At 37.3% G+C, this 13781-nt stretch overlaps 1 protein-coding gene across 1 annotated transcript in view; it reads left to right on the top strand.

Annotated features, from left to right (window-relative positions):
* SLC24A2 (solute carrier family 24 member 2) overlaps nucleotides 1-13781 on the top strand; it is a 108069-nt gene that overhangs the window by 50696 nt on the left and 43592 nt on the right. The window contains exons 3-4 of the mRNA XM_069001578.1: nucleotides 6328-6366; nucleotides 7417-7525. Of these exons, the coding sequence (XP_068857679.1) occupies nucleotides 6328-6366; nucleotides 7417-7525 (148 nt within the window). The remainder of the gene's footprint in view (nucleotides 1-6327; nucleotides 6367-7416; nucleotides 7526-13781) is intronic.

Genomic DNA, 13781 nt, shown 5'->3' with positions numbered 1-13781 from the left:
AGCAGAGTAACAAAGAAGTCACCTGGAGGGGAAAGGCAGCCATGAAATAAGATGAGAGAAGTGAGCAGATCTTGGTGGAACAGGTAGATGACGAGGGCAGCTGAGGATGTGCTGATTCAGCATTTCTGCCCTATGGGCTGTGAAGGCTCATTTCTTCTCTGCAGCTGGAGCTATCCTTCAGGATCTCCAGGGTGCTGGAGGTGGGAAGGCAGTGAAACTGCAGCCTTTTTGCCCTTGTGATGAATCCTCTGCAGTATACAGCCAACTGACTGCAGTGAAATTTATTCAGGAGCTGCAAATCAGCATAGCAACAGCTGCAGTTGAGATTTGTGAAACGTCTTCCCCTCTGGGAATTATGGTGACCACTTCTAGGGCAAACTCTGAAACCTCCATAATCTGTAGCAGATCCTTTGTGTATTTAGGCAAGCAGATGTACCAGGAAATGCTTTTTTTGCTGGCTTCTTACTAAGTCACTCATGTTTGATTGAGTTGTAAGAAATGAAGAGCAAGCGTCTCCTGTCAGCAGTCTCTATGGTGTAGTTGCAGTTCAGATTAAAACCTTCTTACAATTTAATTCAGATTAAAACCCTCCTTACAATTTGCTTCTTGTTTTGTGGGTATTTTACTTCCAAAATTTCTTAAGTTTCGAGAACTTATACTTGGAACACTTAGTAATGCTTTCTCATGTAATGTTGATGAAGTAGCAGCATATAAAAGACCCTAAATCCACGAATTTTAAAGTTAGCCACATAAATCCTTAGTGAAGTACTTAAACTGTCACTTGTGAACACCTGTTTTGTGCATGTGTATCTTACAACTACTAAGTATCTAGGTTTCAATTTTTAATTTTATATATATATATACATATATATATTTCTTTTTTTAAGTATTCTTTTGCCCTCCTGAAAGTTACATAGACATACAGAGCTATGGTGCTAAATTATATGACTCAAAAAATAGCAAGCGGTGACTTCATTGGTAAGTCTTGAAATGAGGATTAGAGGGACAACTTAAAACCGTATAATTACTTTTGACACTAAGGTGATTAAAAACTCCTGAAGTCTTTAAGCTTGAGCTATTACATTGCCACCCTAAGCCAAAGATACCTGACTTTAAGCAAGTTCAGAGAAGGTAAGAGACATGGGGCAGACTCTTCCTTACACATGTTGAATAACTAAATACCATATAGCTGGTTATACGGGCCGACTAGAAGAGCCTTATTTCATACAGTGGGATACACAGATATCTAGAATTAAATGAGTTGACCTATCTTTAGCATGTGATTTAGCAGCTGATGGCTTACACTATCTATTTGTCACTGTTCAAATCAGCTAGGATGCATCTCTTCTGAACATTTACGAGGATTCACTATGTGTATGCACATTGGGTAATTGTATGAATAGACTGGCATAAAAGAGACAACTGATCTGAATTAACAAAGCCATTTTGCTTTTTCCAGAGCTACAGCTTTCACACTAGGTGCCTGTAAACAAGCAGTTATAAATGGAACCAGATATTCCATTTTGGTGGTCCAGCTTAATGTCTTTGGATGTTCAACCTCTAATTTAATAAATTCTTCATTTTGATGAGTAAAGCAATTTTACAACCTCATTTTCATTTTGGATGTGTTTGTTGTGAATCATATTTACTTTCTTCAGCAATACAGAAATCTGCTTCGTTAGGTAAAACTCCCTGTTTTATTTTACTTTTAGGAAAGAGAAAGGTGAAAAGAAGAAAGAAGGCAAAGTGAAAGAGAACTTTAGTATATTTTTCTGAAGTGTGCTTACTAAATCTTTTTCTTTCTCTGTTTTAAATAAGATCCAAGGTGTTGTGCAGTGTTAGTTCACAGTCTGGATTCAGATAGTGACATCTAAGCAGTAATATAGAAGTTGAAATCCTTACCATCAGTTTACTATAGCTTAAATACAGAAGTATTCCCTTACTTACAGCCTTTCTACAGAAATAATCTGGCGAGTGGGGTAGTGAGGTACATTTCCTTCAGTTATAAAGTGGTACTGGCCCCACAGCAACACCCAACAGAGGTTCTGCAGGTGGTGATGGTCAACTTTTTATTTCCATGGATACTGGAAAGTATATTGAGACCACTAGGATTTGATCTTTCCAACCATCAAGTAGGCAAAGGTTTGGATTGTTTTGGAATATTCACAGAAAGGAGCTCTAAAGGATTCTAATTCGGTAAAATTCAAAGATATATGTATTAAGAGAACAAGATAAAATAATACCTTCGTTTTTTGGTTTCTTTACTAAGCTCATTAGGCCTATTTCTGAAATCTGCCTAGCTGAACTTGTTGCTTGGATTTTAGTTATGTCTTAACCTGACTTACCATATAATTTCAAACAAATGCAGAACAGTTCTATTCCAAGGGCATTGCTAGCACTCCTTAGGATACTGGTTTTTAGAAATTAACTAAACTGTCTTAGGTTAACTAGATTGACTTCAGTGGCTGCCTTTGAAATCTATCTCATTTTTCTGCAGTTCAGTCTAACAAAAAACCCTACAGACCTTAAGTGGAAGATTAGAGAATCCTAAAAAAATGCTCCAAGAAAACTTACCATCTGTAATTTGTCTGAGGACTGACAAGTGATGACTCAACTGCCAGCTGTAAAGTTGTAGTGTCCAGATGCCACTTTTTAAAACAGGCATAAGGGGGAGAAGCAGAAGTCCTGCACTAGAAAGCATCTTGAGACAATTATGCAAATTCCTGTCTGGGCTCATATAATACAATAATTGGAGACACCATATTGCTAGTACATTTCAGCACCACACTGCCCACCAACAAACATCACGAAATGCCATTATTCCCATAAAAGCTGATTGATTGATTGATTGATTGATTGATTGATTGATTTTAACAGCTTTTCCTTACTATATTTGGAAAATATTTATCAAGCAGAAAAGAGATGTGAACCCACACTGCAGAAAGGGTGTTGAAATCTCATTACATTTTTACCTGCTCTTGTTCGACACTCTGCTTTTCTCATGTTAGGAGAAGAGAATGGGCAGTCCAGTTCACTGTTTCTGGCTATTGAACCTTTAACACAGAAACTTCAACTAGAGGAACAACTGCTCAAGCTGCAGACAGTCGGCTCTCTGATTCTGGAATGCACACTCTAATGGATGATTCAAGTCACTAGCCATCTTTTGTTACTAGGCATCCCCCCAACAGGGATATTGTGTCAAATACCTAGCGGTTTTTATAGATTTTGCTCCTCCTTTGGCTGTCATGATGGCCTTTGTGTCAAAGGAAAGCATTGGGAGACTCACCAGGTACTTAGTGAGCTGTCACCTCTTGAATGAATTACTCAGAACCCTGTTTTTCAACAATGTATGTTCCCAACCAAGGCAAAGAAGTTGTCCGGTCCAATCACTGATGGACTTAGGGCACTGAGGAAAAGAGATGTGTGAAAAGAATACCAGAGACCATTTCTCCATAGCAAGTAGGCATTTTTAATGTATTTTTCCTGAAATAAAATGTTTTAAGACTTTTTAGCTCATCTGAAGCAAGCTTGAATACGTGATCATCGATAATGGCAGGAGGATAGACAAATTCTTATTGCCTGCCGTGTGGTACAGGGGAGCCAACAAATACCCCATTTAATTCTCTAAAAAAAATTAGGCATCTGTCTAATGATTAATCATTTTATAATTCTGATAAAAACATGATAATGGATTATGCCCCAAATACTTTTGAATAAGAAGGTATGCTAGAATGCATTTTTTTCACTTTGCAGAATCATAATAAATTCATGGTTTTAAAGAAACTATAGCATGAAATTGGAAAAGGTAATTTTTACTAGTAAAACCTTCAGAAATATATGTACTGTATAAGACACGGAACCTTCATCTCTTTCTGGTCCTGAGGGGACTAACATGCAACAGTTGCCATGATGTAAAAACAAACGTGTCTTTACAGAAAACGTGTATTTTCTTTAAAAAATCGTTGTTGAGTGTGTCCACAAATAAGCTATTTGCTCCCGCTGCAAAAAACACCACAAAATGGACCAGTTTTTAGGTGTTGTCGCAAATTAAAAAACTGCATAAAATGCCTGCATACTAAGTGTTCCTGCAAGGGAAAATGATACTTTAAGATACTTTCCTATGCAGTGTATGATACTACCAAAATTAAATAACAAAGACCGTGAAAATGCAAAACTCGCCGTGAACAATAGGAAAATGGTTTAATTTTCCATCCTGGTGTGGACAAAATGCCATCAAATACTGTAAACAGCAACACAATTGAATTTTTCACTGCCGTAGTTTAAAACACTATTTTAAGGTGTTTTTATTGTTACTCCAGGATATAATCCAGGAATTATAAGTATTTAATATCACCAAAATGTCAAACAATTGTTTACATTCCTGTTTTTGAAACTGTCTTGAATGTTTCTGCTATAAAATAACTAGACTGGCAAGTCAAACTCAGAAACAATTGCATGGCTAATCATGTGTGGAAAAAATGATTTAAAAAATCTATTTCATGGTGTATACCCCAGTTTGTATTGGCAAATAATTGAATTATTTCACACTTTTGTTTCCTTAGTGTACATGGAAAATGTGTTTCATTATTCTTTCCCTTTATTATTTATGTAATTATACCATATAATTTAACTAGTACAATCTTGTACTAGTTAAATTACATGGTACAAATTATCAGCTAGTTGTTTTTATACATTCATTCAGCTTCATCCCATTCCCTTTCAAATAAATGAGAAGTGTCTCCTTCAACATTAAATTTTGAAAGGTGATAGTCTTCAGACCTTTGTCAGGTAGAAAGTACACTTTACTCAGTTTTGTCAATTATATGTTCTCATATCTTTCAATATTAAAAATAAAAAATAGATTTCCTATCTTCAGAACATCAAAGTTCCAAATAGTGATTTTTTTTTTTTAAACTTTCATTAGAGTTCCAGTTCTGCACGTTCATCCGAGTACCACAGACTTTACTTCTGTAACTATAGCCACTGATCCTTAGGACTCAACTATCCTAAACTGCTTTTTTCTGAGACAATAAAAGCTTTTCCCAGCTTGTCCTTTATTCTTTCCTGAAAATTTTGCTGTGAGATGGATTTTTTTTCTGTGAAGGTCCCTTGAAATACTAATAAATAAATTGTAGATTTGCTCATTTGTGTGGGTTTGTATCTGAAAGACGTATGAATATTTATAATATATAACCGTATATGCGTACACTTCAGACCAGCATTTTCTGAGATGCATCTACTTTTTAAATGACATTTTAGAACACAGATTTTGTATTTTCTTTTTGTTTCCTTTTCTTTTTACTCCTTTAAAGGTTCTTTTTGTGGTAGTTTTCCTTGATAGAGCATAGAACTTTTTTTTCTATTATTTTCTCACACAAGGGCAGATTTATTTTAGAGGTGACAGGTAGTTCTTTTATCAGAACAAAGACGTTTATGTTGTCTGATTGTCTTTACTTTGAGTCAAAATTCACAACTGTAGCAGTACATTTTTGACAAGGAGTTTAGTTCCGGTTAGTCTTGTATTTTTTATGGAACATAAAGGATTTGCTCTGTCATCAGTGTTTGGTCATAGCTGGTTGCTTTCCACTTAACCTTCAAGGTTAATTAACCCAAAAGGCATGTCCAAAAAATTACTGTTGATGTGTGTCCAAAAATGGGTTTCACTGAATGGGAGAGATTGATCCATGGAACAGTTGTAGTGTAATTTGTTTTCCGTGTATCAGATATCACTAAGGAAGAGTCCTTGAGATGGAGAAAATAATTTAAGACCCATTCAGAGTCTCATTTTCCTTCATGACAGGGTGGTGGGTGCCATGCTGCTTGCCCTTAAGCAGAGCTGCCAGTTTGGGCTAAATTGTAATTTGCACGGAGTGGTAAACTGAAACGTGGTTTTTCATTTCCTTGCCTAGTCTCTTCCTGCAAAATACCAGGTTACTCCTTTTTAGGCTTTTTGTGGAACAGTTGGTCAATCCTGAGTTTCTTGTTGCCTTTAGTCTTCTATCCTCACTCTCTCAAACTGCTTGATGTACAGGGAGTTTGCCTCCCTGGGTAATTTGCATGAAGTGAACATTGTGATCTGCAGCCCAGCTGCTGTGCCAGGCCCTGAAATGACAACAGTTCCTGTCCAAGAAACTGACAAGAGCAAAAGACGCTTGCACACTGCACTGTGAATTTACTCTGATTTACTTGATCAGTAGGATGCTTTGAGTGGTTCAAAAATCTATCACAACAGAATTCATAGGATCAGACGTGTGATGTTCTACTGCCTTTCCATTCCCTGTGTGCTCCATCTGACACTTCTTTTTGTTCTTTTTCCCATTCATGCAGTCACCTAATGCTGGAGACAAGGATGACCAAATGTTGACGGTAGGCAGCAATTACACATCTGAGCATTTGTTTCTCAGGAGGGTGGTGAGGCAAGCCTTACTTTGGTTTGGCATGCATCAACATTCTTCTAAATTGCTGGGATTTCTTTCTCCTCCTATACTGTAATAGAGTTTAAATAATTTTTTTCCAAAGATAAAGCAGTGAACTGATTTTCTTTATTGGTTTGAATAATTTATAATTTTGTATGTATCTGACACCAAAGGTTAATCCATGTATTATAGCCAAGTATTATTTTCTTCAGTGCTGGTTTTTTCCCTCTAATTGGATTTCAGGGTCTTATTAGTCAGTAGTCTGTTGGCTCTCACTATCCTTTTTATTGAAACAAACAAGCAGCCACAAAACAGTCTTACTCTATGAGATATATACAATGCATCGATTATTGTACTAGACAATTGCATGGGGAACAGAACCTCAGAGTATGTTTTATATTTCATTAAAAGCATGCAAAATGTGCTTGTGCACTAGATCCATTGCTGTAGATGTCTGTACTGCCTTACCACACTCAATGTCTTTTTGCCATGAGACTTTAATGGATTGAACCAAAGCGAGGAGCATGTTTCACTCTGATGAGTGCCATTAAAAAAGAGTATTATCTGTGCTTTTTCTCCATAGTTTTGATCATATGCATGTTTGCAGTGTACCAAAGTAGTAAAAATTATAACTTACTTCAGGGATTCACACAAAAGGTTCTACAAAGAAACAAAATTATTAATTCTTCCTGATGCTAGTATGAGGTTTTAATTTTCTTAACACTTTATGAGTTTTCAGAAAGAAGGATTCTTTTTTCCCTGTTTTTTTCTTGAGTCCTGGGAGACTAATGGCTGTTCTGATGATCTGTGCCCTCCAGAGAAATTGTCTAGGCTTATAGCAATGGTTGATACAGTCTGTAGTTTAATATAGTCTGCTGTAGGCAATGGTTCAAAATGTTTCATTGTGCAGTGAGATGTGAGATTAATTTATACTGTTTCAGACATCTTTCCACACAAATGACAAAAAACCCTAAATTCCTCACCATATTTTTTACCCTAGACCAAGCCACGTCTCCAGCGGGGAGGAAGCTCTGCATCTCTCCACAACAGTCTAATGAGGAACAGCATCTTCCAGCTCATGATTCACACACTTGATCCACTTGCTGAAGGTATGCCTATTAATTTTTTTTTTTTTACTTTCCTGATGCAAAAGCAAACAAAATCTTTATTTTTCCTTTCTCCACTTGAAACTATTTTTTGCAGTTCTCTTGCTTTCATCAGTCTTCTCTGAATGTGTCTGGGTTTTCTGAGAGTGTTCTTCACTTTTATAGTGATACACATACTCCCACCAAGACTTTCAACTTAGGAAGTGTGTTCATTGCAGTGAAACTAAAACTGATCACTTGGTCGATGCACATTATAACTACTGATTCTCCTCTCTTCTGGCTTCAGCAGCAATGTGAAAGTTACAAAAACTCTATCATCCTGTACTTTCATAAAGATTTTTGTTTGTTTTCCTCCCTGGTTCTGTTTTTTTTTTTTTTTAATGTCAAAATGGTGGATAATTTGTCATGTGGACTGTAGAAAAGAATGAGATTCTGTTGATTTGACTTCAGGTGGTTTAACGTTGACATTAATAAAAATGCAGCAAACATACTTGTGTGTTACATGTATGTAAATGGTTCACTTGCTTTATCCAAGGTGTGGTGTGATTTGGCTTTGTAATTGTGGAGTGATCTGACTCTCATATTCTAGTAGAAGAACAACAAAAATTCAGGGCCATGTGTTATTTGGTGTCTGTGTGTCTGTAGGACTTCTCTTGCTGCAGTAATAGATATCTTGAGAAGTAGCACTTGTGAAGGGATAGGGAAGGACTAAAGAGACCTAAAATATCACTGACAGACCTTTCAAACTTCAGTGACCAAAAGCTATATATAGCACTTCACATGAGCATACGTGACAGATTGAAGACTACAAGAAAGCTAGAATTGTTGACTGGAGCACAATTTGAACCTAATGGAAATTGAGAATAAGATCATCTCTCAGGTATTTTTCCATTGCTCAAGCTTATTTCACTTGTTTCCCATACATAGCTTGTTCAGTGTTCAGACCTGTCTACTTTTCTGCTGTAGTAAGCTTGCACTGTGTAGTGTGATCCAGAGGCTTCCCCCTTCATGACAGTAAAGGACAACAGGGGTTTGAAATCTGAAATTCATGTTGGGAGAGATAAAAGCCCTGCACTTCTGAAAAACAGGTATTAATTATAATTAAGTTTGTCAAGTAACTCAGTCCTGGTTTTCATTATGTCAGTAAAATGATTGAGATCGATGTGGATCGATAGAGATGTTTGCAATGCATAAATATTATTTAAAGTAATCCAGTAACATTTTCTTCATGATTTTTTTGCACATAATACTTCACTGTTTACAGATTTTTACCTTTGCAAAGTCTTATATTTGTCCTGGAAGTAATAGTCTTTTAAAAAATGGGAATATAAATATGTTGTGGCGTTCAAGTAAGTGCAAGACAGTAGGCATTTAACAGAGTTAAAATTTGCAAAGGCGAAAAAGAATCACATACATTTACAGTAAACGCTGTGTTTTAATGCAAAACTTTCATGAAGAAATGGCCAAAAACCTGCTGGAAAATAGCCTATGTATATGCAGATATTTACGTTGTTATATATAATGAAGCCAGTATTTCAAGCTTTTGCTGACTTTACAGAATTCAAATTTTAGTTCATGAGAGCATGAAAGTGCAATTCATTCAATAATTTGTTTTTGAACATGGAGCTCTGGTTTTAGCTTTTTATAAATAGACCTATGGCTGTAGGAAAAATCTGAAAAAAATGCATCCATGTTTCTGTCACACATTATTAACCTTTTCTGAGGCACCACTTCATTTGTACACAGACAGGTACAAGATCTTTTGGCTTTCAAGATCTTTTGCACTGCAGGCAGTTTTGGAGGGCAAACATGAGGAGTATTGGATATCTTCACTGAACACTCATGTTGTTTCCTGAGATTTTAAGCTTTTAAGTGTCCATATTCATTATTCTGTATTCAGCTTGTTCTGTAAACTTCTGTGAAAGAAAAGATGTTTTAGTTTGATGTAAATACTGTGGCTGGTTGAGGCAGGTAATACTAGTTAATAAATTTGGATGTCATTATATTTCAATCTTTCATTCATTTAAAAAGCACGTGTGAAAATGGATGTAGGTACCAACTATATACAGTATTATTTATCCATTTGGATCTGTATGAATTTTACCTACCAAATTCTAACCATGTCTTTGTGTTTTAATCTACGTGTTCATAATGACATTGAAGAACCAAATTGGTGCATTATCTTTATTTTAAAGAGACTTTTTCCATGCTAGCTAAGTAATTTTTTAAGCTGGTAGCATTTAATTGTTACAAATCAAAAGAAATTTATTCAAAATGTCTGAGAAATGCAGTCCTTTGCTCTATAAACCCATCATTTGGGGAGATGTAGAGATGTAAAGGATTACCTGTTGCCTTCTCTGGCCTATGTGGCTCTCTCCGCTTTACACACCCTTTCCTCTACCAAAAAAACCTCAACAGTTTTGAGTTTTGTGTAAGTAAAGAAAATTAGCTCTGTTGCACTCATGTAATGAGTGACCATGGACCTGGTGCATGACCTGTGACGCTAAAGGGTTTCTTCCAAATCTTTTGATGCAAGTGTGGATCAGACTCAAAGAAATAGCAGAAAGATGTTCTGAGCATTTTTCAGTCTTATTTTAGCCAGCTTAAAGTTCCTCATTATTTCTGCCAGATGATGACTTAGATCATTAGGTCAAAAACATTGCATCATTTGCTGAATTTGTTGGATTTGCAGAAACAGTTTATGAAAGCATTTAAAAGTGCCACTCTCAAAGGAAAAAATTTGAAAGGTGTCTGTCAAAGCTAACATGTACACAGGAGCTCTGACACCTCCTGCACTTGGGCATACTCCTGACATCTTCCTCCTCCTTCTCCTCACATTTCCTTTTCCTGCGTTTCTCTAGCATTTACTTCTTTGGCTTTCTCATATTGGGTCTCACTCACCTGTACTCACCTTCTTTCAGCCTTCTCCCATAGGATGGCTTCCTCAGTACCTCCCGTCTTTCTGGACTGCTGGGTCTATGAGTCAAATCACTTCCCAATCAGACACCAGCAACACTGCAGCTGTCACAGCCTAGTGAACTGTGTTTTCAGTGGCTGGAAAAGCATGGGTAAAGTCTGGGAGCTCTGCTTGATTCTTGAGAGCTTCTAGATCAAATATTGCCTTTAGAAGTTACATTTTTAATTTTTGCACTGCGGCTGGGAGATCCAGCTTTTCTTTCTCTTTAAGTCAATAAAATAATTCACGGTTACATTCCCTTGAATAATTGCAAGGGAAATGGGGGCATCAGAAGACACACTGCACTATTTGGAGTGTGGGTTTTGCAAGGCTGACAGAGAAGAAGTCCCATCTGCATCTTCATGGTAGCAAAAGCAGTATAGAGTGTATAAAGAGGCCGTGTGACTATTGAAGATCAGCTTGACCTAGACACCATTGTTACTGCATTAACATTCAATGTATTTATAGAAAACCAGCGCATCAAAGTTACTTCTGAATAATTCATTTGTGAAGTCAGAACCAACATCTACAACAATTGAAAGCATCTTAGAAATGCACTTGATTGCAAGTAGGGTAACATGAGATGAGAGAGTAAGATTTACTTTCCACAAGATGTAGATAAACAGAGCAGTCCCAATATACTATTACACACTTGCGAACCTGTCTTTCCTTTTCCCTTTTCACACAAATGTCGTTTTTCATGGCTTGTGCTTGTCTTATGAAAGCCAGCTTGCAAACTCTCCAGAGCCAGTAGGCTTGCAAGGTGTTCAGCCCACCTCTGACAGATGAGTAATATCTGAGATCAGTGGGAGCTGCTGGATATTTGGCGCTTTGCACTCAGGCAAGTGTGCAGTCATGCTGTGGATTTAACAGTCTAGACAATGAAGGCTTCTCCCCTTCAAATCTTTGTCTCAGCATAAAGCTTCTAAGAAGATAAGAGTTCAGCTACTCTATGAGGTGAATGTGTAGGATATTTGTTAATGGGATGTGAACTTTACATTACAGCTGAAAGCTCATCATTCATTAAAAATATAACTAACTATATGATATTAGGTTTTTGTTTGCCTTTTTCTTACTACAGAAATAATGACCTTGATACAGATCATTTCCTGAGGATTAAGATTAATGACTGCCTGTGCATCAGGCTATCATCAACTCTCAGCCAGTCATTAATCCCCAGGAAATCCTATGCCATATTTGCTTCTGCTTAAGTGCTAGTCTGGCAATCCAGCTGAGTAGTCAGCTGGTCTGTTCATAACAACATTACCCGTATGAATAAGGATGGCATCATCTGACCTGCTGTGTTGGTCAGGCCCCAATCCAAAATCCAAGAAACTTGAACATAAATCATGAAAATCATTGATCATTTGTTGCTGTTTCCTTCTGAGTCCTGTACCTCAGATACCTTTGTCCTAGTTTTGAAGTGTACACTATAAAATTTTACAAAGATCTCTTTACATTTTTTGACACAAGATGGCTGCTGTTGTGCAGTGGGAGCGGGACAAGAATAAGATGGTAAGTATTTTTTATGAAAGTGTCTGCCATGAATAGTAATCCTGCCTTCTCCCTATAAACTGTAGGTTGCTCTAAAGATAATTCCTTCAGGAGTGTGGAGGGAGCGTTTTCTCTCTGGAGGCTTCTACAGGTACTCTGTTGAACAGGGAATATGCCAGCACTGAAGGGAGGATTTAGAGCACCAGTGCAATCTGAGGCTACATTGTTTTTCTTGCACAGCTTTATCAGGGTACAGGCAGAATGAGATCTTTTCATTATCATAGCACCCCTTTTCTGCCTGCTGATAAGGTGCCACAAGTCAGCAAAACATCTCCCACAAGTGAAGATTTAGCTGGTTGCTGACTTTCTTGCTCCTGTGTGACAAGGCTATAACTCATATGCAAATGCCATCCTCTGCATGAAAATGAGTGTGATATAAATCTCTGTCATGGCCTAGTCCCCAGTGAGAAGTAGGTATCTTTGGCAATTTTCTCCTATTCCCATCTCGAGTCCTATTTCCAAAATGGAAAACTACAGGATGTACTTCTGCAGAAAATGAATTGTTTATCTTATATGCTGTACTTTTTTAAAGATATAAATATGGTGCATGTTATTGGTGAGAAAAGTAACCTTCTGTTACATAAAGCTCAGCTTACAATTCTGTCACTTCCTTCACTGAACGTGGAAAAATACAGTACTGTCACTGTTCTGACAAAAAGAAATGAAACCTGCATTCATACTTCTCAGGAAAATAAAGAAGAATGTGTTCCTCAGAGTTTTTGACATAGTAGTGAATTATTTATAATTGCTTGCTAGATGCTGTTGTGTTCCTAGGTACTGGTCTTAAGAATTTTCCAACTTTTCTATTCACCTCAAACTGTTCTGCTTCATTTGCTGCTGCTACTTGGGTACTTTTCTTAGATGTCATGGAAACTGTCAGCTCACCCCAAAGACAGCTGACAGAGGTTCGATAACCTTTGCCTGCACCGTCACTCAGCAGGCTCCCAACTTTGGTCTCATTTTGCTAAAAACTTATGTTCTTACTCTTCCCATGGCCTAGGCAAGCTGCACCATCATGTATGTGCTCACTGCCATTGGTGCCATTGGAAACCTTGTTTGCCTGAAGCTGTTTATTTGCTATATCCTCAGAGAAGTAAGGCCAGACAGCTCAGCTTACACCAACTCATGGGTAATGCTCAGCTCCTGCATTGCTGAAGTAACCTGAGCACTTCCACTTTCCTCAACTCCAGAGTGTGGATCTCAGAAGTCTTTTTCAACCTTAACAATTCTTTGATTCTGTGATGCTGCAGGACTTGAGTGCACTTCCTAGCACCACGCCAGAGAAGAAAGAAATATATCTTCAGAGCTATATAAGCACAAAAGTATTTTATTTAACATGAAGAAATATGCAAATCTAGACAAAATTAATAAAAGTAATTATGTATGTTATTAACTACCTCTGCTTTAAATCTGTCATCATTCTTGAGCATCCTTTAGGCATTCTCCTAGGCTTGCAAAGAAGCTGAGCATCCTTCTTCTTGCACCCCTGTTCTTACCCAGCTTGGCCTTGGTTCCTCTTCTGGCCCATCAAGAAAAAAGAGTTCTCTGAGCACAGTGCTTAGACCATTTTGGCTCTCCTCTCTCCTGAAGGCTGAAATGTTTGCAAGGGATTCCTGCCAGAGAGGATGGGGCCTTCTTGCCAGGCTCGCATACATACTAGTAGCTGTTAATTATAGTATAGTGTCTTCTCTTTAACTCCTTCCCATGGTATTTCAGTCTGATATGATGATGAGAAACAAATAAAAAGGA

Source organism: Aphelocoma coerulescens (assembly GCF_041296385.1).
Source record: "Aphelocoma coerulescens isolate FSJ_1873_10779 chromosome Z unlocalized genomic scaffold, UR_Acoe_1.0 ChrZ, whole genome shotgun sequence".
NCBI lineage: Eukaryota > Metazoa > Chordata > Aves > Passeriformes > Corvidae > Aphelocoma > Aphelocoma coerulescens.
Note: the sequence above shows the minus strand (reverse complement) of the source record. Positions and strands in the feature narration are given on the sequence as shown.